The sequence below is a fragment of the Elephas maximus genome, chromosome 13, assembly GCF_024166365.1.
Source record: "Elephas maximus indicus isolate mEleMax1 chromosome 13, mEleMax1 primary haplotype, whole genome shotgun sequence".
In the NCBI taxonomy this organism is placed as follows: domain Eukaryota; kingdom Metazoa; phylum Chordata; class Mammalia; order Proboscidea; family Elephantidae; genus Elephas; species Elephas maximus.
In genome coordinates this window covers 68,500,845-68,527,194 of record NC_064831.1, presented here as the reverse complement: position 1 = coordinate 68,527,194, position 26,350 = coordinate 68,500,845, and the positions used below count along the sequence as shown (strand labels likewise).

General features: G+C 44.4%; 1 protein-coding gene across 1 annotated transcript in view; it reads right to left on the bottom strand.

Annotated features, from left to right (window-relative positions):
- Positions 1-26,022, bottom strand: part of TBC1D2B (TBC1 domain family member 2B) — a 109,359-nt gene extending 83,337 nt beyond the window's left edge. Inside the window, exons 1-3 of the mRNA XM_049905693.1 lie at positions 26,015-26,022; positions 24,838-25,024; positions 24,403-24,735 (exon numbers count right to left, since the gene is read on the bottom strand). Coding sequence (XP_049761650.1) covers positions 24,403-24,735; positions 24,838-25,024; positions 26,015-26,022 — 528 coding nt within the window. The remainder of the gene's footprint in view (positions 1-24,402; positions 24,736-24,837; positions 25,025-26,014) is intronic.
- Between the last annotated feature and the right edge of the window lie 328 nt (positions 26,023-26,350).

Here is a 26,350-nt window from a genome sequence, read left to right as displayed (position 1 = left end):
CCTTACTGGTCTTGCTGGCCTCAGTGTGTCCCCTCTCCAGGACAGGCTACGGGCAGGGCAGCCAGAACATTACCAAGACTGTTTAATAGTAGGCTTGCAGCAAGGGGCCCTGTCTTAGGCTGTATTCTCTAGAGAAGCAAAATCAGTAAAGTATATAAATACATATGGAGAGATTTATATGAAGGAAATGGTTCACACGGTTGTAGACGCTGGGATGTCCCAAGTCCATAGGTCAGGCTTCTCCTGATGCACGTAGCCACAGGGGCTGGCAAACCCAAGACCAGCAGGTCAGAGAGCAGGGCTCTTGATCACAGGCTGTGAAGATCAACGAATCCCAAAGATTGGCAGGCAAGACCACAGGTAAGCTGCTAGCTCAGGTCCCAAGAATCGGAGATCAGATGAACAGGAGCCAGCTACAGGACCCAGAATGAACAAAAGCCCCCAAGCCTTGCCAGAATATCCACTTACATTCAATGCAGGCCACACGCCCAAGAAAACTCCCTTTCAACTGATTGGCTACTTTACAGCAGATCCCATCATGGAAGTGATCACATAATATCAAATCTCATCATGGAATTGATCACATCATCATATGATTATCAAATCACTGAGGACCATGACTCAGCTGAGTTGACACACAACCTTAACCATTACAGGACCTAAAACAATAGAGTCTTAGAAAAGTTCAGGATATGCAGCAAGGCCTCAAAGAAAATCCAGTTTCCTAGAATGGGCGTATGAGGGCTACCAAGAGTTTACTGATATAAACCCTGAGGATGCAGAGAACACTAAGTTAATAAATACATCTTACATCAGCCAGAGCGCCCCCTGACATTAGGCTAAAACTTCAAAAGTTAGGAGGAGGTTTGGGTATGAATACTTCACAACTTGTTTAGATTGCCTTTAAGGTCTTCAACAATCGAGACCAGGTACAGAAGAAGAAGGAAAATCAGAAGATGAAACAAGCTGCATTCCTGGCAGAGCTTTTGGCGGTAACCCACCACTCAGACAAGCCTTGCGCAGAATCATCTGCAGGGTAAGTCCCCATGGGCCCCAGAAGGGCAGGTGGCCAAACGAAGCCCCCCAAAAGCTAGGCCCGCGACAGTGTGCCTGCTGCAAACAAGAAGGCCACTGGAAACGGGAGTGCCCCTCACGTCCAACCCAACCTGAGCAGGAACCTAAGAAAAAACCTGTAACACAGCTCCCGCTGTCAGCCGAAGACTCAGACTGATGGAACCCAGGGGCTCCTCTACAGTCCACTCAACCAATCCCAATCTCCCTCGAGGATCCCTAAGTTACAATGACTGTGGGCAGACAACTTACTGGTGGACACCAGCACAACCTACTCAGATTTAAACACCTGCTTTCTAAAAGAAACATGACCATTACTGGGCTATCTGGAAAACCTGCCAGTAAAACATTCCTTAAACCTATGGACTATCAATTTGGAGGTATAGAATTGACTCACAGCTTCTTATATGTGCCTGAATGTCCACTCCCCTTTTGGGGAGAGATGTATTAACCAAGCTAAATCCTTAAGTCACCTTTTCAGCAGATCATCTTCAAGTAGGAGTGGAACTGGAGAAGGCCTGTGCTCTACAGGTGGCCCTTTTGCAGCTGGCTGCCCCTACAGAGTCTCTACTCCTACCCCAGCACCTCCAGGACCAAGTCAGTCCCCAGTTTGGGCACTGGAATCCCTGGTTAAGGCAAAGACCATGACCCTGGTCCAGGTAAAGCTTAAACTAAACCATGCTGTCCCACATCTCAACCAGCACCCTTTGAAGCAAGAGGCTAAACTAGGCTTGCAGCCTCTTATTGAAACCTTCTTGGCACAGGGCTTATTCGTCCCTGCAAATCTGCTTACAGCACCCCTATTCTGCCTGTAGTAAAGCCAGGCACTAAGGAGTATAGATTTGTGCAGGACCTACAGGCAGTGAATCAGATAACAGAAGACCTGGAACTACTCTTCAGAAAGATAGATAAGTAACATTCTTTTCTTCCATGTCTCCACCTTTGTAGACTGTAGAAGTTCTAGGTGTCCTTGTCACATATGCTCTCTTAATCCTCTTTATCTGTATCTTCTCTTGTATTCTCCCTGCTCTGGGCACCACCTATTTGCCATGGTGCTAAAATTAACCAACACAAACCCCACGGTGGCATTGTTGCTTTTGCTCTACCTGCTTCAACCTATCACTTGTACCCAAACTAAGTGGGAAGACAACCGATTCATCCATCTGGGGAGTCGGATCTGAGTGCCTTTCTCCCGGCTCCTTGCTCTGCGCATTGCAAATAAAGTTATTCTTTTTCTCAAAGGCTGGTGTCCAAATTATGGGCAGGTCTGAGTGCACCAGAAGGACCCACATTCCTGGGTTTGATAACATTACTGTCAGTTCCACTTCCATAATCCCTGTCCTCACCACTAATACCTACCTGAAAATTCCTATGCACTCCTCAAGACCCAGTTCAGACATTACCCCATCAATGGTTGTACAACTTGAGGAATGTAACTGATATCACTAAGTTCTACACCAGAAAATAGGCAAAGCGGCAAATCATGTGTTATACAGTGAAACCTTTGAGAGCCGGAACTCAATAGGGCTGCCTTTATGGGTGAAATCTTACCACTTCTCTATCCCTGTCTGTTAGTGGAAAATATTTGAGTTTTTCTTCTCTGACAGGTTTCCACCTTACACAGGTTCCATCTTTTGCAGGTTTTACTGTACATAATTTTATAACAACAGCAATCAAAATAACAAAAACAAAAAAAGGCTAAAATTGCAAATACTACTTAAATACATCCAAATACCTCATGGCATTAGTTCCTTTGGTTTGAAGGTTCAGGGTCATGGCTTTGTGGGGCTGTCCAGTCAACTGGCCTAATACTGTTTTTAGAATTACTGTTCCACTCTCTAGTTCGGCTCTCTAAGATACAACAATTGGTCTCTATTCACCTGGAGCAGCAGCAGAAGAAGGACACCTGAGAATCAGAGAAGAAACTGGACTGCAGGTGTAAATGCCTCCATGAACTACTGCCTCTTTAGCCATGAGACCAGAAGAATTGAATGGTGCCTAGCTACCATTACTGACTGTGTCAATCAAGGAATCAGTAGATGAATCCTGATCAAAGGGGGAAAAAAACGTGGAACAGAATTTCAAATTCTTATGGAATCCAGAGGAACCCCCGAATCTATCACTCTGCGAAAATCTTCAAACCATGAACCAAAATTACTCCCTAAAGTCATCTTTAAACAACTGTTTAGTGAAATTAGTAAAGAATGTTCGCCATGAGATGAGATCAAACCGTCAACAGTAACTCTAAATAAAGCATAGATGAGATATTTAGGGGGTAGTGAGACAATGGTGGTGAAACAATATGGGTAGCAATAATGACGACGGTGATGCAGCGTGAAGAATGTAACCAATGTTATTGAATTATACACGTAGAAACTGATGAATGGGTATATGTTCTGTTGTGTACATTTTTACCAAAATTAAAATTAAAAAACAACAACACCACCACTATCTCATCTAGGAAGTGATCCTGATGTCCCTTGAAGAGCCAGTCCTCTAACCTGCTATATACACCGACCACATCACATCAGTCACCCACGTAGAGATGTGGACACTGGGCTCCCCACAAGAGGGTCAGGTTCTACAGCGTTTATAAGCTGGAAGACAAGCATAATTAATGGTCACAAAGGAGCCACAGAGAGGAGGATACACATACAAGTGGGCTACGTTTTCACACCTCACAGAAAGCAGGCTGCATGGACAGTTCCAGCAAGAGCTGCTCATAATGAGTAGATTTTTGTTTCTTAAACCTAGGGAAGGATATCTGGATTTCCAAGAAATGTCTAAGGTGTTTCTCCCATTAGCGATAAAAAAGCACAAGGATATTGTAAGCAGCAGCCTGACACCACCAAACAACACTCAGATGGAAACACCCTACAGCCCCAAATATGATAAACAACTTTAAGATTCAAATTTTCTTTTGAATGTTTCAAAATCATAAGGCTAAAACAATCTCAAGGGATCATCTGCCCAGTCCCAGATGAAAAAGAAAGTGATATTTCCCTGGGAAGGTTTTGAAATCTTCTCTTTCAGCTCAGTAATAGAGAAGGCAAATAATACTGATCTTCTGGTTCCTTGGGAAATGGAATGCCACTTCATTAAATTCCATTCCTCTGGTGAACAAGAAGTTCTCACTTTATATCTTTTAAAACTGCTGCTTAAAAATTAGCATGTTCATCCACTTTATTAAAAGGATTACCTGAATTCTAATCTGACTTCTTTACAAAAAAAAAAAAAATTTTTTTTTTTTTCCCCCAAAGGCTAAGCAAAAACCTAGACCCTATAATCGATTTGCCTAAGCAACCTGGGGACGGGGGGGAAGGGGGGAAGGGTATCCTTTAACTGGGAAAGGCCACACTTCTCATTCATTCATGGAGGGTGGTAGCCTGAGGAGTTCTGCTATCTCTAATACACAAGGAAGAAGCCCTGGTGGCACAATGGTTAGGCACTCGGCTGCTAACCCAAAGGTCAGAGGTTCGAATCCACCAGGTGCTCCACGGAAGAAAAGACCTGGCGCTGGTAATCTGCTGCTATAAAGATTATACCCTAGGAAATCCTACTGGGCAGTTCTATTCTGTCCTATAGAGTCACTGTAAGTTGGGATGGACTCGACGGCAGACAACAATACCCAAGCACATCCCCTTTTAAAAAGCAAACATCTAGAGAAAAGAGCCATTTCTTAAACTCATGTTCAGCTTTTCCGATTAGCAACTAAGGGTAATGCACTAGAAGGATGGAGTCTACAAATAGAACAAAGAAAAGCAAATTCGCGCTCACAGAAAAGGCAGCAACAAGACAACAAAGCCGTAAATGGCCTGGCTCCAGAGAAGCCTCTCACAGCACAGGCCGCCCACCCACCCACCCAGGCTGGGTGATAGATTTCAAGGCAAGGGCAAGGGCAAAGCCACTGGCTGGGCCTACTCTTCCCTACCGGAAATGCTTTCTGTTTTAGCAAGAAAGGGAGCGTGTGGCCTCCAAGTGATCACAGGGCTACATTCCTTTGGTTCCCTATCAGCTCTGCCATTGCACAACAAGAGCGCCAGAGTTTTATGAGCTCAGGATAAATAAAAGCTGCAGCCACAGCCAGCAGCTTACTGGAAAGCCCCACTCCACCTCAGCCTGCAACGGTTCCTACACACCACACAACACTATATTTCCTGGCTTGATGTGTTTTTAACTGAAACTTTGGACACAGGAACGGCTGACTTAATATGAAGTCTTAGGAACTACAGGTCAGGAGGCGCAGATTCCCAGCCTCCACCCAGTGCAGGTTTTGGAGGCAGAGGAGCCTGGTACCAGGAATCTGCCAAGTTTTCAGAGAACTTACAGGAGTGTTTTGGAAGCGTTTTGATTTCTAAGTCTTCTAACATACGGTGGTATCTCAGGAGAGTGTCAGATGGTTCTTATGAATTATTCTGTTATTCGCTCCTTTCTCAGTGAAAAGCTGGGGGCTCTAAAAACCCTTGCCAATTATTTGGTTGGCAATCATTAAAACTCACTGCCTCCGAAGGCCCCATAGCGATGCCAGACAACCACTATTCCCCTCCAGAAGCCTGCCTTTGAATCCACATGAAGGATGCTGTTCTGTCAGCCACGAAGTGACCAGCAAGGGGGATGGAAACCTCGAACCCCTCAGAGGATATGGAGGCTGTGGTGGTGGAGGAGCAGGGGTGTGGGGAATCCAGTGGAAACCACTGCTCCTGCTCTGGAGCATAGAAACTCATAATGCAAAGAAGATACGCAAATACTAACCACAGAATGTCAACCTAGTGATAAAGGGCTCGAGCTTCACTGGTCTCCACCCACGCAACTGAGATATTTCCAGTCCAGTCAGAAAACCATCATCAAACAGGGCCAGTCTTTTCTTCAGAGCCAAAGAAAGCAGACATTCTGATCTGGACGAATGCAGCATTTCCCAAAGAGAGGGCTGGTGCTGGGGTAAAAAGCAGATTCCTGAGGCCCACCATGGCCTACCAAAACAGAGTTTCTGGGAGCAGAATCCCACAATCTGCTTTTTAACAGGATCTGAGGAGGCTTTTTCCTCACACCAAATTTAAGAACCATAGTTCTGAGGGAGAAACCAACAAAAACCAAACCCGTTGCTGTCAATTCTGACTCAGCAATCCTATAGGATAAAGTAACTGCCCCATAGAGTTTCCAAGGAGTTCCTGGTGGATTCGAACTGCCAACCTTTTGGTTATCAGCTGTAGTGCTTAACTACTATGCCTCCAGGGTCTCCTCTGAGGGAGATGCTCCCCTTTAAATGATAGAAATGAAAGGAAGCCTTCTTAGCATGTTGCGCTGGGATACTATATGTAGGAGAGCTGTGAAAACCGTTAAGCTTAAAAAACTGGTTCATCTGAGGCTAGAGGGCATGGTTTACAAAGCAGCAAGAGAAAATATAGCCAACCGCCAAGGGTCTGTTTCCTAAACTAAAGCATCTTCTGGTGAACACCTCCAAAGAGAAAGCTTCTGAACAGGGATGTGCCAGGACTAGTCTTTGCCAAGGAAACATCATTAATGTTTATTATCAAGTCAACCTCCACTGGAAGCTTATAACCAATACTGTTCATTTATAACCTTTAGGTGTCTAAATTTCTTAAATCTATGCCCCAACACAAAATACTTAAATGTACAATGTAAGTATCTGTATAAACAAAAAAACTCACTGCCCTTGAGTCGATTCCGACTCATAGCAACCCTACAGGACAGAGTAGAACTGCCCTATAGAGTTACCGAGGACTGCCTGGTGGATTTGAACTGCTGACCTTTTGGTTAGGAGCTGTAGCACTTAACCACTATCCCACCAGGGTTTCCAAAAGTATCTGTATAGAACAACTACAAACAGAGTAAGCCTGATTTCCTACTATCGGACTAAGAAGGAAAAATGAAGCAAAAATCATCAAACTGCTGGCTCTAAACTAGTAAAATGCTGTTCACGTATCTGAAGAAAGTTCTAGTGCCAGGACTGCCACAGGTGCAGGCCAGAATGATCTCCAAGGGCCTCTCCATCTCTGACTAAGGAGCAAAAACACCAAGTGACTTCCTCAACTCACAGGGCCACTTAATGACAACGCCCTAGTCACACCCCCACAGCAGGCACAGGACAGAGGCCTGAGGCAACACCTGACTCCCATCAGGGCCTTGTTCAACGCGAGTCTGTTAGGTGGGTGGCTGGCTGGCTGCGTCACATTGCAAAAGTCAGGCCACTTTCTCTGTAAGCACAGCCTCCCCCGGACATCAGAGTTAGAAAGGGAAATGAAAACTGGGCTTGCTGCCTAGAAATAATTTCTATAATCCAAGATCAACATCTCTGATAACAGCCTGCCCACCTCCAGCCTACTGCCAGGCCTGCCACTCGACACTGACACTCACAGGAACAAAGTTTTTGCCTGAGGGGGCAGTCTGCTCAGAGAAAGTCTGCTCTCCCCAGGAGGGAGAGCCCACATACAAAATGAGCAGAAGAGGACAAGCCTGAAGGGTCTGAACTCCTGACTCTTCCCCTTCTCCCACCAGATCCCTGTTCTCCCACATGGATCAATCTCTACAAAAGTTAAGCAAATGGCCGAGTATGCAAACTCACTAAAGGATTCTGATTCCCATCTGATTGGGAACCGATTTTGCTGACTCAAAAGAAACTAAGTCTTTAAGGCATTTATACGAGAAATTATACTAAAATCTAACAACTCCTCTAGCCCCATCTTCTCCAGGGAGTTTTCCCTGATAATCACTTATACAGATCTCTCCAATTCTGTAATGCCCAGAGAATTATACAAGCCACATATTTCTGGCTCTGGGCCACACCAAGTTAGTACTTCACATGTAGGACTCCCCCTCCCCTACTACAGACAAACTCTCTTTAAAGCTTTTTCCAATGCTCTTGTAATTCTTCTAAATATATCACATGCCAATCTATCTTTAAAATCTTCTTAACTTAGCTTTTTACATCAATGGAGATTTTCCACTGCTGTGTATCTGCAGCAGGAAGCATAATGCTTAGAACATGGTAGACACGCAACAATATTTGCTGAATGAATGTCTTAGTCTAGTGCTGCAATAACAGAAATACCAGAAGTGGATGGCTTTAACGAAGAGAAATTTATTCTCTCACACTCTAGTAGGCTACAAGTCCAAATTCAGGGCATCAGCTCCAGGGGAAGGCTTTTCTCTCTCTCAGCTCTGGGGGAAGGTCCTTGTCACCAATCTTCCCCGGAGGAGCTTCTCGGCACAGGGACCCCAGGTCCAAAGGACGCGCTGTTCTGGCTCCTGTTTCTTGCTGGCGTGAGGTTTCGTTGCCCTGCCCCCCCAGTCTCTCTGCTCGCTTCTCTCTTTTATATCTCAAAAGAAATTGACTTAAAACACAACCTAATCTTGTAGATTCAGTCCTGTCTCATTAACATAACTGCCTCTAATCCTGCCTCATTAACATCATAGAGGTAGGATTTGCAACACAAAGGAAAATCACATCAGATGACAAAATGGTGGACAATCACACAATACTGGGAATCATGGCCTGGCCAAGTTGACAGGTACTTTGGGGGGACACAATTCAATCCATGACAGTGAACAAATGACCACAGCAAACCTCCCTTTGAGCATAAAAGGAGAGCATACCACACACACCCACACTCACACCCAAGAGGACCTGAAGGCCTGAAGCATTCACTCAATCAACAATTATTTACTGAGCACCTAATATGTGCCTGACACTTCTCTATAAGGACGCCGCAGTGAGGACAGAGACAAAATTCCTGCCCTTATGGAGCTTATGTTCTAGTAGGACACAACATGTCTACAGATGGGAACAGGACTAGACGAAAAATCAGGAAGTTAATCTCAGGTACTCAGTCAACCAAAACCAAACCCACCACCAATGAGTGGATTCTGACTCGTGGAGACCCCATGTGTTACAGAGTAGAACTGCTCCATAGGGTTTTCTTGGCTGTAATCTTTACAGAAGCAGACTGTAGAGCTTTTCTTCTGCGGCACCACTGGGTGGTTTCAAACTACCAACCTTTAAGTTAGTAGTCGAGCACAAACCGTTTACACCACCCAGGGACCAGAGGTAAAACCATCCTGCAACTCTAGAGTCAATGTAGGGTTTCCTGTGCTGCTGGTGAGCTACTAATTATAGGGGATCATGAACACTGCAGTCTCCCCAGGGCCACCTCAGTTTCATGTCCCTAACAGTGCCCCAGCATGTTTGCTGAACTAAGTTACCCAGGCAGAGTATTTAGCGGAAACTAACTAGAAACATCACAAGAGAAAAGCTTCTGTGAACAAAACTCCCCAATTCACCATTTCCATCTCGCGTGTGGTCTGCAAAAGCACACAAAAACCAGCTGAGAACTCTGCCTGATAAAACAAAAAAACCAAACCCGTTGCCGTTGGGTCAATTTCAACTCATAAAGACCCTATAGGACAGAGTAGGACTGCCACATAGGGTTTCCAAGGAACACCTGGTAGATTCAAACTGTCGACCTTCTGGTTAGCAGCTGTAGCTCTTAACCACTACACCACCAGGGTTTCTTCTGCCTGATAAAAAACCAAAAAAAAAAAAACAACAACCCAATGCCGTCAAGTCAATTCCGACTCATAGCGACCCTATAGGACAGAGTAGAACTTCCCCACAGAGATTCCAAGGAGCGCCTGGTAGATTCTAACAGCCAAACCTTTGGTTAGCAGCCGTAGCACTTAACCACCATGCCACCAGGGTTTCCCTGCGTGGTAAGACTTAGGTAAAAACCTACTCAAGTGTCATTTATAGCCTACTACATAAATCTCTATAAGAACCAAAAATTCCTAATCAAAAAACTCCTTCTCCTCCTCCAATGTGAGAGTCATTTTTGCAATAATGGGGTCCTTTTCTTTCTCTGATGGGAAGCTTACTGTTTGCATTTTGGTTTAGTAAAAACATGCACACAAAGACAATAGCTGACCAGATACGGGAAGGCTGTAACCTAGTGATTGATGGGTAAAGGTTCTGGATCAAGGAAAACCTGTCCAAACCCCTCAGAAGCCTCAGTGAGGTGGAAGCCAGTATTCACAAATTCAAAACACATTTGACCCCTTCCTCCATTTCTCAAGAAGCAGTTAACTCCAAGGGGGAAGGAAATTGACAACATACATATGAACAAAGCAAGTGGAGCACAAGAGAAATCAATGAATGTGGCCATTAGGGATGCTTTAGGAAATGAAGTATACCAGGCCTGGGCAGGCCCCAGCCACACAAGCACCCCAAGCCAGCTTCACAGACCATAGACCCAAAACTCAGCATGCCATTCACACAATGGCACTTAAGAAGCAATGGAACAAGGTCATTTCTACTTTGCATTTATCTACTTTTAAACCTGCGTGGCAATGCATAACAAATTCTTCAACCCTTAATACACAGACAAGATAATCCTCCAACATAGCTAGATCAAAACATTGGCCATGAGCTAGCCATCAGTTTGGGAGAAAAACAGTTTGTCAACCCCTGCTTAAAACTCTTCACTGAGTCCTCCAGCTCTTAGGACAAAGGCCAAAATTCTGCCCCGGCTTCAAGGGCCTGTACAGAGAGGCCAAGACTGCCTCTCCCCAAGGCCAGGCTTCATTCACTCCCAGCTGCCATCTGTCCACCCAAGACCAGCCCTCCTGCCTAAGTTTCTCTGCTCATGCCATTTCTTCTCCCTGTAGCCCTATGGTTCACAATGGTTCAATCCATAATCGATCATGGGGATGGCACAGGACTAGACAGTATTTCATTCCATTGTGCACAGAGTCACCATGAGTTGAGGGCAGACTCAACAGCAGCTAACAACACATAACCCTTAACCTCTCCCTCCCTATTCACCCAGTTAACACCAACTCACCGTTTATATCACAGTTCAAATATCACCTCCTCAGGGGAAGTTTCTCCTAGACCTCCCCTCCAAAAAAATAAGACCCCGTATTATATAAGCATTGCATCTCTTTCCTTTCAAACATCACAGCACTGATAGGTGTTTGTCATATTTTTATTAATGTCTGTCTACCGACTACTCGGAAAGCTCCATAAGGACAGGAACTGTGTTTGTCTTGTTCAGTCTATATTTCCAGTGCTTAAGCACACAGAGTCAGTAAATGAATGAATGAAAAGTCCCTGAGGCCTTCCAATAACACAAGAGTCAGCAAACTAAGGACTGAGAGCCATATTCAGCCCACTGCCTATTTTTATACCGCCAACAAACTAAGAATAGTTTCTACATTTTTAAATGGTCAAAAAAAAAATCAAGTGTATTTTGTGGCATGTGAAAATTACACAAAATTCAATTTTCAGCGTTCCTAAGTACAGTTTTATTGGAACATAACCACACTCATTCTATGGCTGTTTGTACACTACAACAGCAGAGTACAGTAGTTGTGACAGAAACTGTATATCCTGCAATACCTGAAGTGTTTACTATATGGCCCTTTGCAGAAAAAGTTTGTCCATTCCTGCTAGGACAGTGTCCTGAGAGTCCAGACCATGCGCATGAAACACAAGAGACCTGAAAATGCAGGACTATTGTAATCTTCTCTGGCAAAGGGCGAGCTGTACTCTTTTAGATTCCCGATGCCTGTTATATTCAATGGGCTTTCACTGAATGGCAACCACCTCCACTACATGAGGCAAGAATACCATTTAATACCTTCATACACTTCGAAGCTCACACCAAAATCAGTGCTTACAGGTGACTACCTTCTATGCATTCATTCAACAAATGTCTACCCTGGGTGCCTACTCTGTGCCAGGCACCGTTTTGGGAGCTGAGGATACAAACAGCAGTCCTCATGGAGCTTAGGCTCTGGTGAGTTGGCCAGAGGAGACTACCCTATAATGTGGCCCTGTGTGAGAGGCAGTAAGGAATGGAAAGCCACATGCTAGGCACTGAATTGTGTCCCCCTCAAAGTATGTTATAAAGCCTAATCCCCATACCTGTGGTTATAATCGCATTTGGGAATGGTATTCTTTATTGTGTTAATGAGGCAGTATTAATTTAGGGTGGATCTTAAATCAATCTCTTTTGAGATATAAAAAAGCAGATTAAGAGGAGGCGGAGCCAAGATGGCAGAATAGACAGATGCTTCCGTGGAGCCCTCTTTACAACAAAGACCCGAAAAAACAAGTGAAACGAGTATATTTGTGACAAGCGGGGAGCCCTGAGCATCAAAGGCAGGCTTAGACAACGAACTGAGGGGCAGGGGAAGGAAGAGACCGTTCAGAAGAGGAGAGGAGTTACTGGACCTGAATCGCGGGGAGCCCTCAGGCACCATTCCCGGAGTGGCGGTGGCAGGCTGGCACTAGCCTTCGGCCGCAGTTTCCTCAGGGAGAAGCAGCCAGCCACACAGTCCACTCACACCTCCGGGACCTGAGGAGAACGCAGTTTCCTCAGGGAGAAGCAGCAGCCACACAGCCCACTCACACCTCCGGGACCTGAGGAGAACGGCGCTCTTCTTTAGCAAAAGCTAAGTACTTGCGTATATTTTACCGCGCCCCCCCCCACCCCCAAGCCAGCCTCAGCGGCTGAATCCCTAGGCCTGAGATAGACCCTGATGAGCACCTAGAGCCATCCCCCCGGCCTTGGGGAAGGAAAAAATTTCCAACTGGGGGGAAAAGATAAGTTGCTAGCTCCATTAACTGGGGGAGCTCAGGACAGAAGCAGCTCCTGCGCAGGCATAAACCATCCGTGGACCCTGAGCACCCTTCCCTTCTGCATGGATCTGTGTAGGCCTATTTCAGGAGAAAAGGCCCTTATTGGCAAACTCCAACCATTTCAGCAGTATGGTGGAGATGTGGCTGTTTGACATTTGACATTGCTTTGCCTGTTAAACAAGGTCCTCACCTACCCACAACAGGGACCTAAGGACTGGTGGCTCCACTTGGATCACCCAGCCACCCACGATAGGGGCCCAGGGATAACTGGTACCTCCCAGTCCTTACAACAAAATCGTTGGGTGCCCATGGTCCCTCTGCAGAGCCCACCCACCAGCACGCTCTAGGGAACAGAGACACGTTTTCCTGAGAGACACCTGGGGGTCGGTTCTCAGCCCCTTACCTTGTTTCAGAGCGTGACCCCCTGCTGCAATCAGATACGGGTATATACACCAATCACCCCTGCCCCTCTAAGACAGTAGGACAGAGCCTGTACCACACGCTTGATTATCAGCTACCTGGAAACCTGAGCTGAATTCATGCAAGAAAACTGAATGGACTCCTAGGCTGATATACCTGATAACAGCTCTAGCCAGCTGGGGACAGGACACCAGAGCTTCAAAGGCGAAAATAATCAAGCTAGCTCACTCAAGCAACCCATAGGGGTATACCAAAACAAAACAAAGCAAGAACCTATGACACAGTAAGCAAGCATAAACTAATACAATAACTTATCAATGGCTCGGAGAAAACTGTCAATATCAAGTTACATAAAGAAACAGACCATGATTACCTCAACAAGCTCTCAAAACAAAGAATCCAGGGATCTTTTAGATGAAAGTCCATTCCTGGAATTACCAGATGCAGAATACAAAAGTTTAATATACAGAACCCTTCAAGACATCAGGAAGGAAATCAGGCAATACGCAGCACAAGCCAAGAAACACACAGATAAAGGAACTGAAGAACTCAGAAAGATTATTCAGGAACATAATGAAAAGTTTAATAAGCTGGAAAAATCCATAGACAGCAATCAGAAATTCAGAAGATTAACAATAAAATTACAGAATTAGATAACTCAATAGAAAGTCAGAGGAGCAAAATTGAGCAAATAGCTAGAATTTCTGAACTCGATAGATCACCTGGCACTAATATATTTGAAGAAAAATCAGATAAAAGAATTTTAAAAAATGAAGAAACCTTAAGAATCATGTGGGACTCTATCAAGAGAAATAACCTATGAGTGATTGGAGTACCAGAACAGGGAGGGATAACAGAAAATACAGAGAAAATTGTTGAGGATTTGTTGGCAGAAAACTTCCCTGATATTGTGAAAGATGAGAAGATATCTTTCCAGGATGCTCATCGAACTCCACATAAGGTAGATCTTAAAAGAAAGTCACCAAGACATATTATAATCAAGCTTGCCAAAACCAAAGATAAGGAGACAATTATAAGAGCAGCGAGGGATAAAAGAAAAGTCACCTACAAGGGAGAGCCAATAAGAATAAGCTCGGACTACTCGGCAGAAACCATGCAGGCAAGAAGGCAATGGGATGACATATTTAAAAAAATTGAAGGAAAAAAATTGCCTGCCAAGAATCATATATCCATCAAAACTGTCTCTTAAATATGAAGGTGAAATTAAGACATTTCCAGATAAATACAAGTTGAGGGAATTCGTAAAAACCAAACCAAAACTACAAGAAATACTAAAGGGAGTTCTTTGGTTAGAAAATCAATAATATCAGGTATCGACCCAAGACTAGAACACTGGGCAGAGCAACCAGAAGTCAACCCAGACAGGGAAATCCAAAAAAAAAAACAAAGCAAGATTAAAAAAAAAAAGCCCAACAGAGGGTAACGGCGATGTTATCATATAAAAGAGGACAACATTAAAATAATGAAGAGGGACTAAGAAATGTAATCATACACCTTCCACATGGAGAGGAAGATAATGGTGATACAAAGAAATAAAAGTTAGTTATAAATTTAGAAAAATAAGGGTAAATAAAAAAAAAAAAACCCACAAAAAGGAGACAAATTATCCTACTCATCAAAATTAAATACAACGGAAAAATACAGACTCAGCAGAAACAAAATCAACAACAAATACGAGGAAAGGACTATAAAGAAAATCTACTCAGCTCATAAAATCAAGTGGGAAAAAGGAGCTGTCAACACACAAAAAAAGACATCAAAATGATAGCACTAAACTCATACCTATCTATAATTACCCTGAATGTAAATGGACTAAATGCACCAATAAAGAGACAGAGTGGCATAATGGATTAAAAAACAAGATCAGTCTATATGCTGCCTACAAGAGACACACCTTAGACTTAGAGACATAAACAAACTAAAACTCAAAGGATGGGAAAAAATATATCAAGCAAACAACAATCAAAAAAGACCAGGAGTGGCAATATTAATTTCTGACAAAATAGACTTTAAAGTTAAATCCATCACAAAGGATAAGGAAGGACACTATATAATGATTAAAGGGACAATACACCAAGAAGATATAACCATATTAAATATTTATGCACCCAATGACAGGGCTGCAAGATACACAAAACAAACTCTATCAGCATTGAAAGTGAGATAGACAGCTCCACAATAATAGTAGGAGACTTCAACACACCACTTTTGGTGAAGGACAGGACATCCAGAAAGAAGCTCAATAAAGACACAGAAGATCTAAATGCCACAATCAACCAACTTGACCTTGTAGACATATACAGAACACTCCACCCAACAGCAACCAACTATACTTTCTTTTCTAATGCACATAGAACATCCTCTAGAATAGACCACATATTAGGTTGTAAAGCAAGCCTTAGCAGAATCCAAAACACTGAAATATTACAAAGCATCATCTCTGACCATAAGGCCATAAAAGTGGAAATCAATAACAGGAAAAGCAGGGAAAAGAAATCAAACACTTGGAAATTGAACAATACCCTGCTCAAAAAAGACTGGATTATAGAAGACATTAAGGATGGAATAAAGAAATTCATAGAATCCAATGAGAATGAAAACACTTCCTATCAGAACCTTTGGGACACAGCAAAAGCGGTGCTCAGAGGCCAATTTGTATCAATAAATGCACACATCCAAAAAGAAGAAAGGGCCAAAATCAAAGAACTATCCCTACAACTGGAACAAACAGAAAGAGAGCAACAAAAGAAACTCACAGGCACCAGAAGAAAACAAATAATAAAAATTAGACCTGAACTAAATGAAATAGAAAACAGAAAAACAATTGAAAGAATTAACAGGACCAAAAGCTGGTTTTTTGAAAAACTCAACAAAATTGATAAACCATTGGCCAAACTGACAAAAGAAAAGCAGGAAAGGAAGCAAAAATAACCCGAATAAGAAATGAGATGGGTGATATTACAACAGACCTAACTGAAATTAAAAGAATCATATCAGATTACTATGAAAAACTATACTCAAACAAATTTGAAAACCCAGAAGAAATGGATGAATTCCTAGAAACACACTACCTACCGAAACTAACACAAACAGAGGTAGAACAACTAAATAGACCCATAACGAAAGAAGAGATTAAAAAGGTAATCAAAAAACTCCCAACAAAAAAAAAAGCCCTGGTCGGGACAGCTTCACTGCAGAGTTCTACCAAACTTTGAGAGAAGAGTTAACACCACTACCATTAAAGGTATTTCAGAGCGTAGAAAAGGACGGAATACTACCAAATTCATTCTATGAAGCCACCATATCCCTGATACCAAAACCAGGTAAAGACACCACAAGAAAAGGAAATTATAGACCTATATCCCTCATGAATGTAGATGCAAAAATCCTCAAGAAAATTCTAGCCAACAGAATTCAACAACATATCAAAAAAATAATTCACCATGACCAAGTGGGATTCATACCAGGTATGCAGGGATGGTTCAACAATAGAAAAACAATGAATGTAATCCACCACAAAAATAAAACAAAAGACAAGAATCACATGATTTTATCAATTGATGCAGAAAAGGCATTTGACAAAGTTCAACACTCATTCATGACAAAAACTCTCAGCAAAATAGGAATAGAAGGAAAATTTCTCAACATAATACAGGGCATTATACAAAGCCAACAGCCAACATCACCCTAAATGGAGAGAGCCTGAAAACATTCCCATTGAGACTGGGAACCAGACAAGGATGCCCTTTATCACCACTCTTATTCAACATTGTGCTGGAAGTCCTAGCCAGAGCAATTAGGCTAGATAAAGAAATAAAGGGCGTCCAGATTGGCAAGAAGTAAAAGTATCTCTATTTGCAGATGACATGATCTTATACACAGAAAATCCTAAGGAATCCTCCAGAAAACTAATAGATGAGTTCAGCAGAGTATCGGGATACAAGATAAACATACAAAAATCAGCTGGATTCCTCTACACCAACAAAAAGAACATCGAAGAGGAAATCACCAAATCAATGCCATTTACAGTAGCCCCCAAGATAAAATACTTAGGAATAAATCTTACCAGAGATGTAGAAGACATACAAAGAAAACTATAGTATACTTCTGCAAGAAACCAAGAGACTCACGTAAGTGGAAGAACATACCTTGCTCATGGATAGGAAGACTTAACATTATAAAAATGTCTATTCTACCAAAAAGTAATCTATACATTTAATGCAATTCTGATCAAAGTCCCAATGACATTCTTCAATGAGATGGAGAAACAAATCACCAATTTCATATGGAAGGGAAAGAGGTCCCGGATAAATAAGGCATTACTGGAAAAGAAGAACAAAGTAGGAGGCCTTACTTTACCTGATTTTAGAACCTATTACACCGCCACAGTAGTCAAAACAGCCTGGTACTGGTACAACAACAGATACATGGACCAATGCAACAGAATTGAGAATCCAGACATAAATCCATCCACATATGAGCAGCTGATGTTTGACAAAGGCCCCAAAACAGTTAAATGGGGAAAAGACAGTCTTTTTAACAAATGGTGCTGGCATAACTGAATATCCATCTGCAAAGAAATGAAAGAAGACCCATACCTCACTTCATGTACAAAAACTAACTCAAAATGGATCAAAGACCTAAATATAAAATCTAAAACCATAAAGATCATGGAAGAAAAAATAGGGACAACGTTAGGAGCCCTAATACTTGGCATAAACAGTATACAAAACATTATAAAGAACATAGAAGAAAAACTAGATAACTGGGAGCTCCTAAAAATCAAACACCTACGCTCATCCAAAGACTTCACCAAAAGAGTAAAAAGACTACCTACAGACTGGGAAAAAGTTTTTAGCTATGACATTTCTGATCAGCGCCTGATCTCTAAAATCTACATGATACTGCAAAAAGACAAATAACCCAATTAAAAAATGGGCAAAAGATATGAATAGACACTTCACTAAAGAAGACATTCAGGTAGCTAACAGATATATGAGGAAATGTTCACGATCATTACCCATTAGAGAAATGCAGATCAAAACTACAATGAGATTTCATCTCACTCCAACAAGGCTGGCATTAATCCAAAAAACACAAAATAATAAATGTTGGAGAGGCTGTGGAGAGATTGGAACACTTCTACACTGCTGGTGGGAATGTCAAATGGTACAAGCTCTTTGGAAACCGATTTGGCGCTTCCTTAAAAAGCTAGAAATAGAACTACCATACGATCCAGCAATCCCACTACTTGGAATATATCCTAGAGAAATAAGAGCCTTTACATGAACAGATATATGCATACCCATGTTTATCGCAGCACTGTTTACAATAGCAAAAAGATGGAAGCAACCAAGGTGCCCATCAACGGATGAATGGATAAATAAATTATGGTATATTCACACAATGGAATACTACGCATCAATTGAGAACAATGAGGAATCTGTGAAACATTTCATAACATGCAGGAACCTGGAAGGCATTATGCTGAGTGAAATTAGTCAGTTGCAAAAGGTCAAATATTGTATAAGACCACTATTATAAGAACTTGAGAAATAGTTTAAACTGAGAAGAAAACATTCTTTTGTGGTTACGAGAGGGGGGACGGAGGGAGGGTAGGAGAGGGGTATTCTCTAATTAGATAGTAGATAAGAACTACTTTAGGTGAAGGGAAAGACAGCACACAGTACAGGGGAGGTCAGCACAATTGGACTAAAGCAAAAGCAAAGAAGTTTCCTGAATAAACTGAATGCTTCAAAGGCCAGCGTAGCAGGGGTAGGGGTCTGGGGAACATGGTTTCAGGGGACATCTAAGTCAACTGGCATAATAAAATCTATTAACAAAACATTCTGCATCCCATTTTGAAGAGTGGCATCTGGCGTCTTAAATGCTAGCAAGCAGCCATCTAAGATGCATCAATTGGTCTCAACCCACCTGGATCAAAGGAGAATGAAGAACACCAAGGACACAAGGTGATTACGAGCCCAAGAGACAGAAAGGGCCACATGAACCAGCGACTACATCATCCTGAGACCAGAAGAACTAGATGGTGCCCGGCTACAACCAATGACTGCCCTGACAGGGAGCACAACAGAGAACCCCTGAGGGAGCAGGAGAGCAGTGGGATGCACACCCCAAATTCTCATAAGACCAGACTTAACGGTCTGAGACTGGAAGGATCCTGGTGGTCACGGCCCCCAGACCTTCTGTTGGCCCAGGACAGGAACCATTACCGAAGCCAACTCTTCAGACATGGATTGGACTGGACAATGGTTTGGAGAGGGATGCTGGTGAGGAGTTAGCTTCTTGGATCAGGTGGACACTTGAGACTATGTTGGCGTCTCCTGCCTGGAGGGGAGATGAGAGGGTGGAGGGGGTTAGAAGCTGACAAAAACACAGAGGGAGAGAGGAGGCTGTCTCATTAGGGGGAGAGTAATTGGGAGTGTGTAGCAAGGTGTATATGCGTTTTTGTTTGAGAGACTGACTTGATTTGTAAACTTTCACTTAAAGCACAATAAAAGTTATTTAAAAAAAAAAAGCAGAATAAGCAAGCAAGCACAGACTGAGAGGAAAATACACACCACTTGATCACCAAGGAACCTAGGAATACAAGCTGAAAAGAGACAAGGGCCTTCTACCAGAGTGGACAGAAAAAGAGAGCTTCCCCTAGAGCCAGTGTCCTGAATTCGGACTTCAGGCTCCTAAATTGTGAGAAAATAAATTTCTGTTCATTAAAAGCACCCATTTGTGGTACTTCTGTCACAGCAGCATTAGGTAACTAAGATAATAAGATAGCATATGTGATATCATGTGCAGGATACTGTATCTGCCTTTAAGGAACTAATTGGGAAGCGAAGACAAACTTGTGAAAAGTCCAAAAACCAAAAACCAAACCTATTGCTGTCAAGTCGATTTTGACTCATAGCGACCCTGACCCTATAGGACAGAGTAAAACTGCCTCATAGGGTTTCCAAGGAGCGGCTGTTGGATTCAAACTGTCGACCTTTTGGTTAGCAGCCAGGCTCTTAATCACTGTGCCACCAGGGGTCCAATGTGAAGTTAAGTCCCCATAAAAGACTTAAACAATACTTGAAGACCCCCATCAGATGTCCCAGGGCAGAACGACTTAGCAGAATCACATGGAAAGCTGGCTCACCACAAGGAAAGCTGGTACGCGCACACTGTGATTACCCAAGCTAACAAATGTTTGTCGTTCAGCCAAGTGCAGTTTCAGCATGGAGAATGTGCATCCTTCCCACAAAAGTGGGTTAAGAGTAGGGATGCTTGACTGTTTAGTTACACTTGTGACTCGGAAACTAACACACATGTCCATTTGAGCACGAAATGCCTTCAAGAAAAGGAGCAGAGGGAGTAGAATTCATTTGCTGATGGTTTCTTATGACACTGAGATTGTAGGGATCTGGCAGAGGAGGGCTGTTCAAGCTTTACCCTCAGTCAGTCACATGGGCTTCTTCCCCAAAATGCCAGCTAACCTCAGAGCTGCCTCCCCCGCCTCAGACTCCAGCAAAGCTCAATCAGAAGCCTCCAGCACATACATACGCTCGGGTGTGCACGCACACACGCACACACACACACAGTCTCTCTCATTCTCTCCACACAGAAAGCATCCACCTCTGCCTGACCCTTAAAACGGTTTTCAAATGTCCAATTACAGGTACTGTACATTCCAGTCAAAAATCAGGCAGTAAAATGTTCCTGCTGCTTTGTGGTTCTGTAAAAAGGCCAGAAATCAAAGGCAGTAAAAAGAAAAGCCGCTGCCCCATCTCATCCAAAACTAACTTCCAATGTCCAAGAAGGAAGACTTGTCAGGATAAATAACACATCAGATACTCTGCATTTGGGACACTGACTGTTCTGGGAGCTTCTGTCTTCAAAGAGGGTCTGATTCTAGCTTCACGATCTCAGGCAAATCACTTCCCTCTTTGGCCTCCTTTCCTTCATCTGTAAAATAAGAAACTGGACCAGATCCCTGAGTTTGGAAATAGAGAAGTTTACCAAAAATTCCCGTATCGACTTTCATTTAGACTCAAGCAGTAAAACATTTTGAAAAAAATCCAACAAAACCACAGCTTCTCCAGAGAAGACTAAAAGATGCTTTAAAACAAGAAACATATAATACAATAAGCAAACTGCTGATTTTTCTTTTCTTTTTAACCCATCTGTCAGAAGAAATGATATCTGTAAAATTACTCAACAGCACCTAACAACAAGCTAAGATTTGAACAGGGCTTCATTTTCATTGGCACTCTGGTGGCACAGTGCTTAAGAGCCCGGCTGCTAACCAAAAGGTCGGCAGTTGGAATCCACCAGGTGCTCCTTGGAAACCCTGTGGGGCAGTTCTACCCTGTCCAGTAGGGTCGCTATGAGTCAGAAGCAACTTGACAGCAGCAGGTGGGGGTAATTCTCATTGATCTACAATTCCTAGTTGGGAATCAGACTCGCCCCTATGTCTGGGCTGCCCTAAAGTATGAAAAACGCTTGGGGGGAATCAGTTCTTGAACTGAAAGGGTAAGAAGGAAAACAAATAGCTAATTTCTACTGTTGCTGTTGTCAGGTGCCACTAAGTTGATTTTCGACTCACAGCGACCCCGTGTGACAGGGTAAAACTGCCCCATAGGGTTTTGGGGCTGTAACCTTTATAGGGAGCTCTGGTAGCACAGGGGTTAAGAGCTCGACTGCTAATCAAAAGGTCAGCAGTTCAAATCTACCAGCTGCTCCTTGGAAGCTCTATGAAGCCATTCTACTCTGTCCTACAGGGTCACTATGAGTCGGAATCAACTTGACGTCAGTGGGTTTGTTGTTTTTTTTTTTTTTGTAGTCTTCACAGGAGCAGATTGCTTTTTCTTTTTTCCCACCATAAAACATTTACTTCGACAACTCAAAAAGAATCACTTGTACACTGAGGCTCATCCTTAGACTCTACTGCTCAGAAGCCCTACATCTCGACTGCTCCTTCTTTTGGAAAGCCTTGCCTGTGTTTCCATTTCCATAGTCTGTGACACTTGACCTCAGGTATTCTGTCTTGTTCTGTGACTAGTGTAACTTTAAGCATCAAAATATTCCTGCACAGTCCGTAACCCATTTCAAAGTGAATTTCCTTTTTTTAAAGGCAAAAATTCTGAACACACAAAAAGACAGAATATGATGAACGCTGGTATACCCATCACCCAGCCCCAAAAATAAAACACTGCAAAGACAGCGGGAGCCCCTGGGCACTCATTCCAATCACACTGCCCTCTCTTCCCCCAGAGGAAACCGTTACCCTGAATCCAGGGCTCCTCAGCCCAGTACAAGCCTCCACACTCATCATACAGTATATATCCTTAAAGGACCTGTAGGGTTGTTCTGCGTGGTCTTCTTCGTCTTGATATACATGTTCCCATTCCATATGCAAACACTCTATAACTCTGGTTTTCTTGCTCAATTTTATGTAGCTCAAGCCCATCCAACTCTAAAGCCATACTCCTTTTGACACTACGCTTTGTGGCCTCAAATTTTTTAATGAAAAAAAACTGATGGAGGGCTCCACTGTCATCTGAGAAGATCTGACACAGGATGTCTATTTTCTTGTTGAACAAACAATTCCACAGGAAATTCATCTGACACAGGAATGGTCCACGTGTACACTGAGCGCAAGCCTCTGCCTTTGGCAGAGGTCCCTGTGTACTCACTGAGGTCATTCCCAAGTTTGCACAAAACACTAAGTAAGCCCGAGCTGAGCTGCAACCCTGCTTTGCTTTCTTTGGAGGAACAGCTGTCTGCACCTACTCAGAGATGGAATGCGGGAGCCTGAAAAAACGTGGGAATCCGACCTGCTCAACATGGCAAGAGCAGGGTCGACAAAGCTCCAAAAATGAGCTAGGGGTGCAGCTCCCACTGCTGCCAGTTCTGGAGGTCTCAGGGAACAGCCCTGTGCTTAAAAGGCCAGGGCACTAGGCACAACCCACTCTGCTCTGCACTTGGCCAGCTCTTCCGAGAGCTTTCATACATCCCAGCCCAGCCCCATAGCTTGGAGAAAGCCCAGCTGGCAATACAGAAGAGAAGTGAGAAAGAGGAGTGAGGGTGGAGACTCACAGGAACCAGGCAGGGAGCCAGGCTAGGAGCGAGGCGAACCAGCTCTAGGCCAGGGCCCAGATCCCCAGGTGCTGGGAGGGAGAGTGACCCTGGAAGATGATGCAGTCTAGTCTCCTAGGAACCCCCAGGGATTGGGGAGATTCTCAGCACCAGGATCAGGACTCCTGACTCTAGGCCAATTCTTCCACACTATATTCCCCACATTGTGTGTCTCCACTAGAAGCTTAAGAAATAAGCAAAGCATAGCTGGTTGAAGCAATCTTCTCACCTCTCCCAACCAAAACAAGCAGCAAAAAAAAAAAACAGGCTCTGCCACTTTTCTGGAGTGGCAGAGTGTCCCTGCCCACACTGGAGGGGGCTCCAGTGGACTATCTCTAAGGGTCCTGTCGTCCCTCTTTTTGTCTATAGCACTAAATGCAATAACATTTACTGAGCACTTTGATGTATAATTCATTTAGTTCCGATAACCCTACATAATAGATACTACCGTTGTTGTTGTGTGCCATCCAGTCAATTCCGACTCATAGTGTCCCTACAGAACAGAGTAGAACTGCCCGCATTTTTTCTGGGCTGTAATCTTTACAGGAGCAGATCACCAGGTCTTATCTCCCGTGCAGCCACGGGCAGGTTCAAACCGCCCACCCTTGGTTAGCAGCTGAGCACTTAACCATTGCACCACCCGCGCTCCTAGCAGATACTACTACTATCCCCATTTTACAGAGACAGGTGAAGCTCACAAAGGGTATATAACTTACCCAAGGTCACATTCGGTAGTTGATAAAGGAGCCCCTGGAGGCAGAAGGCTGCAGGAGCATTAGCAAGGGAGAGTTCAGAGGACAACCATGGAAAGGGGCACGGAGCCCCAGGGGCATGATAGGTCAAAGTGTCTCTGGAAGGGAGGGGACATGCTGGCCTAAACCCAGATAAAAGGCATGACATAGGGAAGTGGAGACGGAATTTGGAGATGTGGGGAAAGGAAGGGAAAGTAGGGCAGGATGTAAGGAGGCCTTTGAGAAACGACGGTGGATGTAGAAAGCGCAACGAGCAGAGCTAGCTTGAGCAGAGGGTAGGAAGCAGTCGCGGAGACTGGGCCGGATTCTGGGACAAGAGGACGGGCTGCGGAGCGCGCGCGGTCCCACCTTGAGCACCGTGACGGCTCCCGCGCTGTGCACCTGGAAGTGCGCGGGAGGCTCGGCCCCAGGCTCTGCCGCCTCGTCGGGGCCCTGGTAACTGAAGCAGGCGTCGGCGATGTCCAGGTGGCCGAGGGGCATCGCGTCCTGGGGGCTCTTGAAGTAGTAGAGATAGCAGCGGCGCGCGTCGAACACGAACCAGCGGCTGCGGTAGCCGCGCAGCGGGCCCTTGCCCGACAGCTTCTGCAGGTAGCCGCACAGCCTCGCCGGCTCCCGCCCGGGCCCCACTCCGGGCTCCGCGGCGCCCCCCAGGGCCGCCCCCTCGCCGCCGCCGCCGCCGCCGCCGCCGCCGCCGCCGCCGCCGCCGCCGCAGCCACCGCCTTCCTCCGCCCGGGCCCCGGCCCCCGGCATCGCTCGCTAGTGGAGCGCGCCAACTGCCAGCACCCTGGCCCCCGCGCCTCGGCGCCTCCGCCGCAACTGCGCCCCCTCCCGTGGCTCCGCCGCTCCGCACGGCCGGCGGGCGCGCAAAGCAGCCTGGGACTTGTAGTCCCGCCTCCGCAGCTCCCGCCCCGCCCCGCCCCGCCCCGCCCCCGCCCCCGCCGCGGCTTCCGCAGTACCCCAGATGCGAGGTCTTGAGCAGATCAGTTCACCCTTGCGCCTCAGCTGCTTTCCTTAACGTGAGGTTCAAAATCCCCTCCCTGCAGTGGTGAAAGGAATATTCTGTTTCTTTATAGGGGTGTGGATTGCTCGAGAACACGCATTTCTCAAAACTCATACTGTCCACTGAAAACAATGCATTTAACTATATATAAATTATGCTTCAAAATAAAACTTTCTTCTTAAGTCTCTGGCAGATTCACAGCTAATATTGTAAAAATGAGGGAAGCCGAGAGCACTTCTTGGCTGGCACTGAGTGGGCGCTAAGTAAATATTTGTAGAATGCATGAATGAAAGCCAGAACATTCCCGCCTCTCTAGACCTCAGTTCCATTACTGAATTCAACAAGCATTTGTTGAGTGCCTTCTGTGTGCCAGGCAGGAGGTTCCAGATACTGGAAGAACAGCGGCGAGCAAGCCAATCACTTGCCTGCCCTCATGGAGCTGATATTCTAGCGAGGGAGAGAGATAGTCCGCCAATAAGCAGATAAATTTATGGTGTATAAGTGCTGTGGTGAAATTTAAATCATGATTACCACTTACAGCAACATTTATTATTTACCAATGTTTTATGTGTTAACTCATTTGAACTCTCAGAACAACCTCAAGAGCCAAATGCTGTTATTATGATGGATCAGGGTTGACAGAGAGCTATTTTCCACAGAGGGGTCAGGGAAGCCCTCTCTGAGGGGGACATTGAGCAGAGACCTGGATGACGTGAGGGAACAAGCTATGCAAAGATCTAGGCAGAGGGAACAGCGAGTACAAAAGCTCATATTATCTAAAGTAAAGAGGAAGATTATAGGTATGTTTGTGAGAGGGCCAAGACAAAACGAACAAGTATCCTACCTTTATGGTTTTGCATGTTTTTACACGCTAAAGGGCACAGGTAGAAAACCAAACTTCCTGAGATGGGCAGGGAAACCAAATTTGGTTGAAAGAGCAAATTCCAAGTCCTCACCCACCCGTCCATCGCAGGCCCCATGTTAGCTGCCACATAAATACCCCTTTACTGTGGCCTCATGAGAGATCCAGCTGGGGTGGCCACAATGAGCCCACAATGAGGCACCTCCCACCTTAGTTGCCTTTGGCTCTCTCTGAGCACAGTACAGCATAAAGGAGGGGCTCTGCAATGAGACTCCTGGTGTTTGTGTCCTAGCTCTGCCACTTACCAGCTGTGTGACTTTGGGCAAGTTATTTAACCTTTCTGAGGCTTGGTCTCTTCATTTATAAAATGGTGATTTTATAAGTAGCTACCTCATACTATTGTTATTGTAAGAATTACATAAGAAATGTGTGAG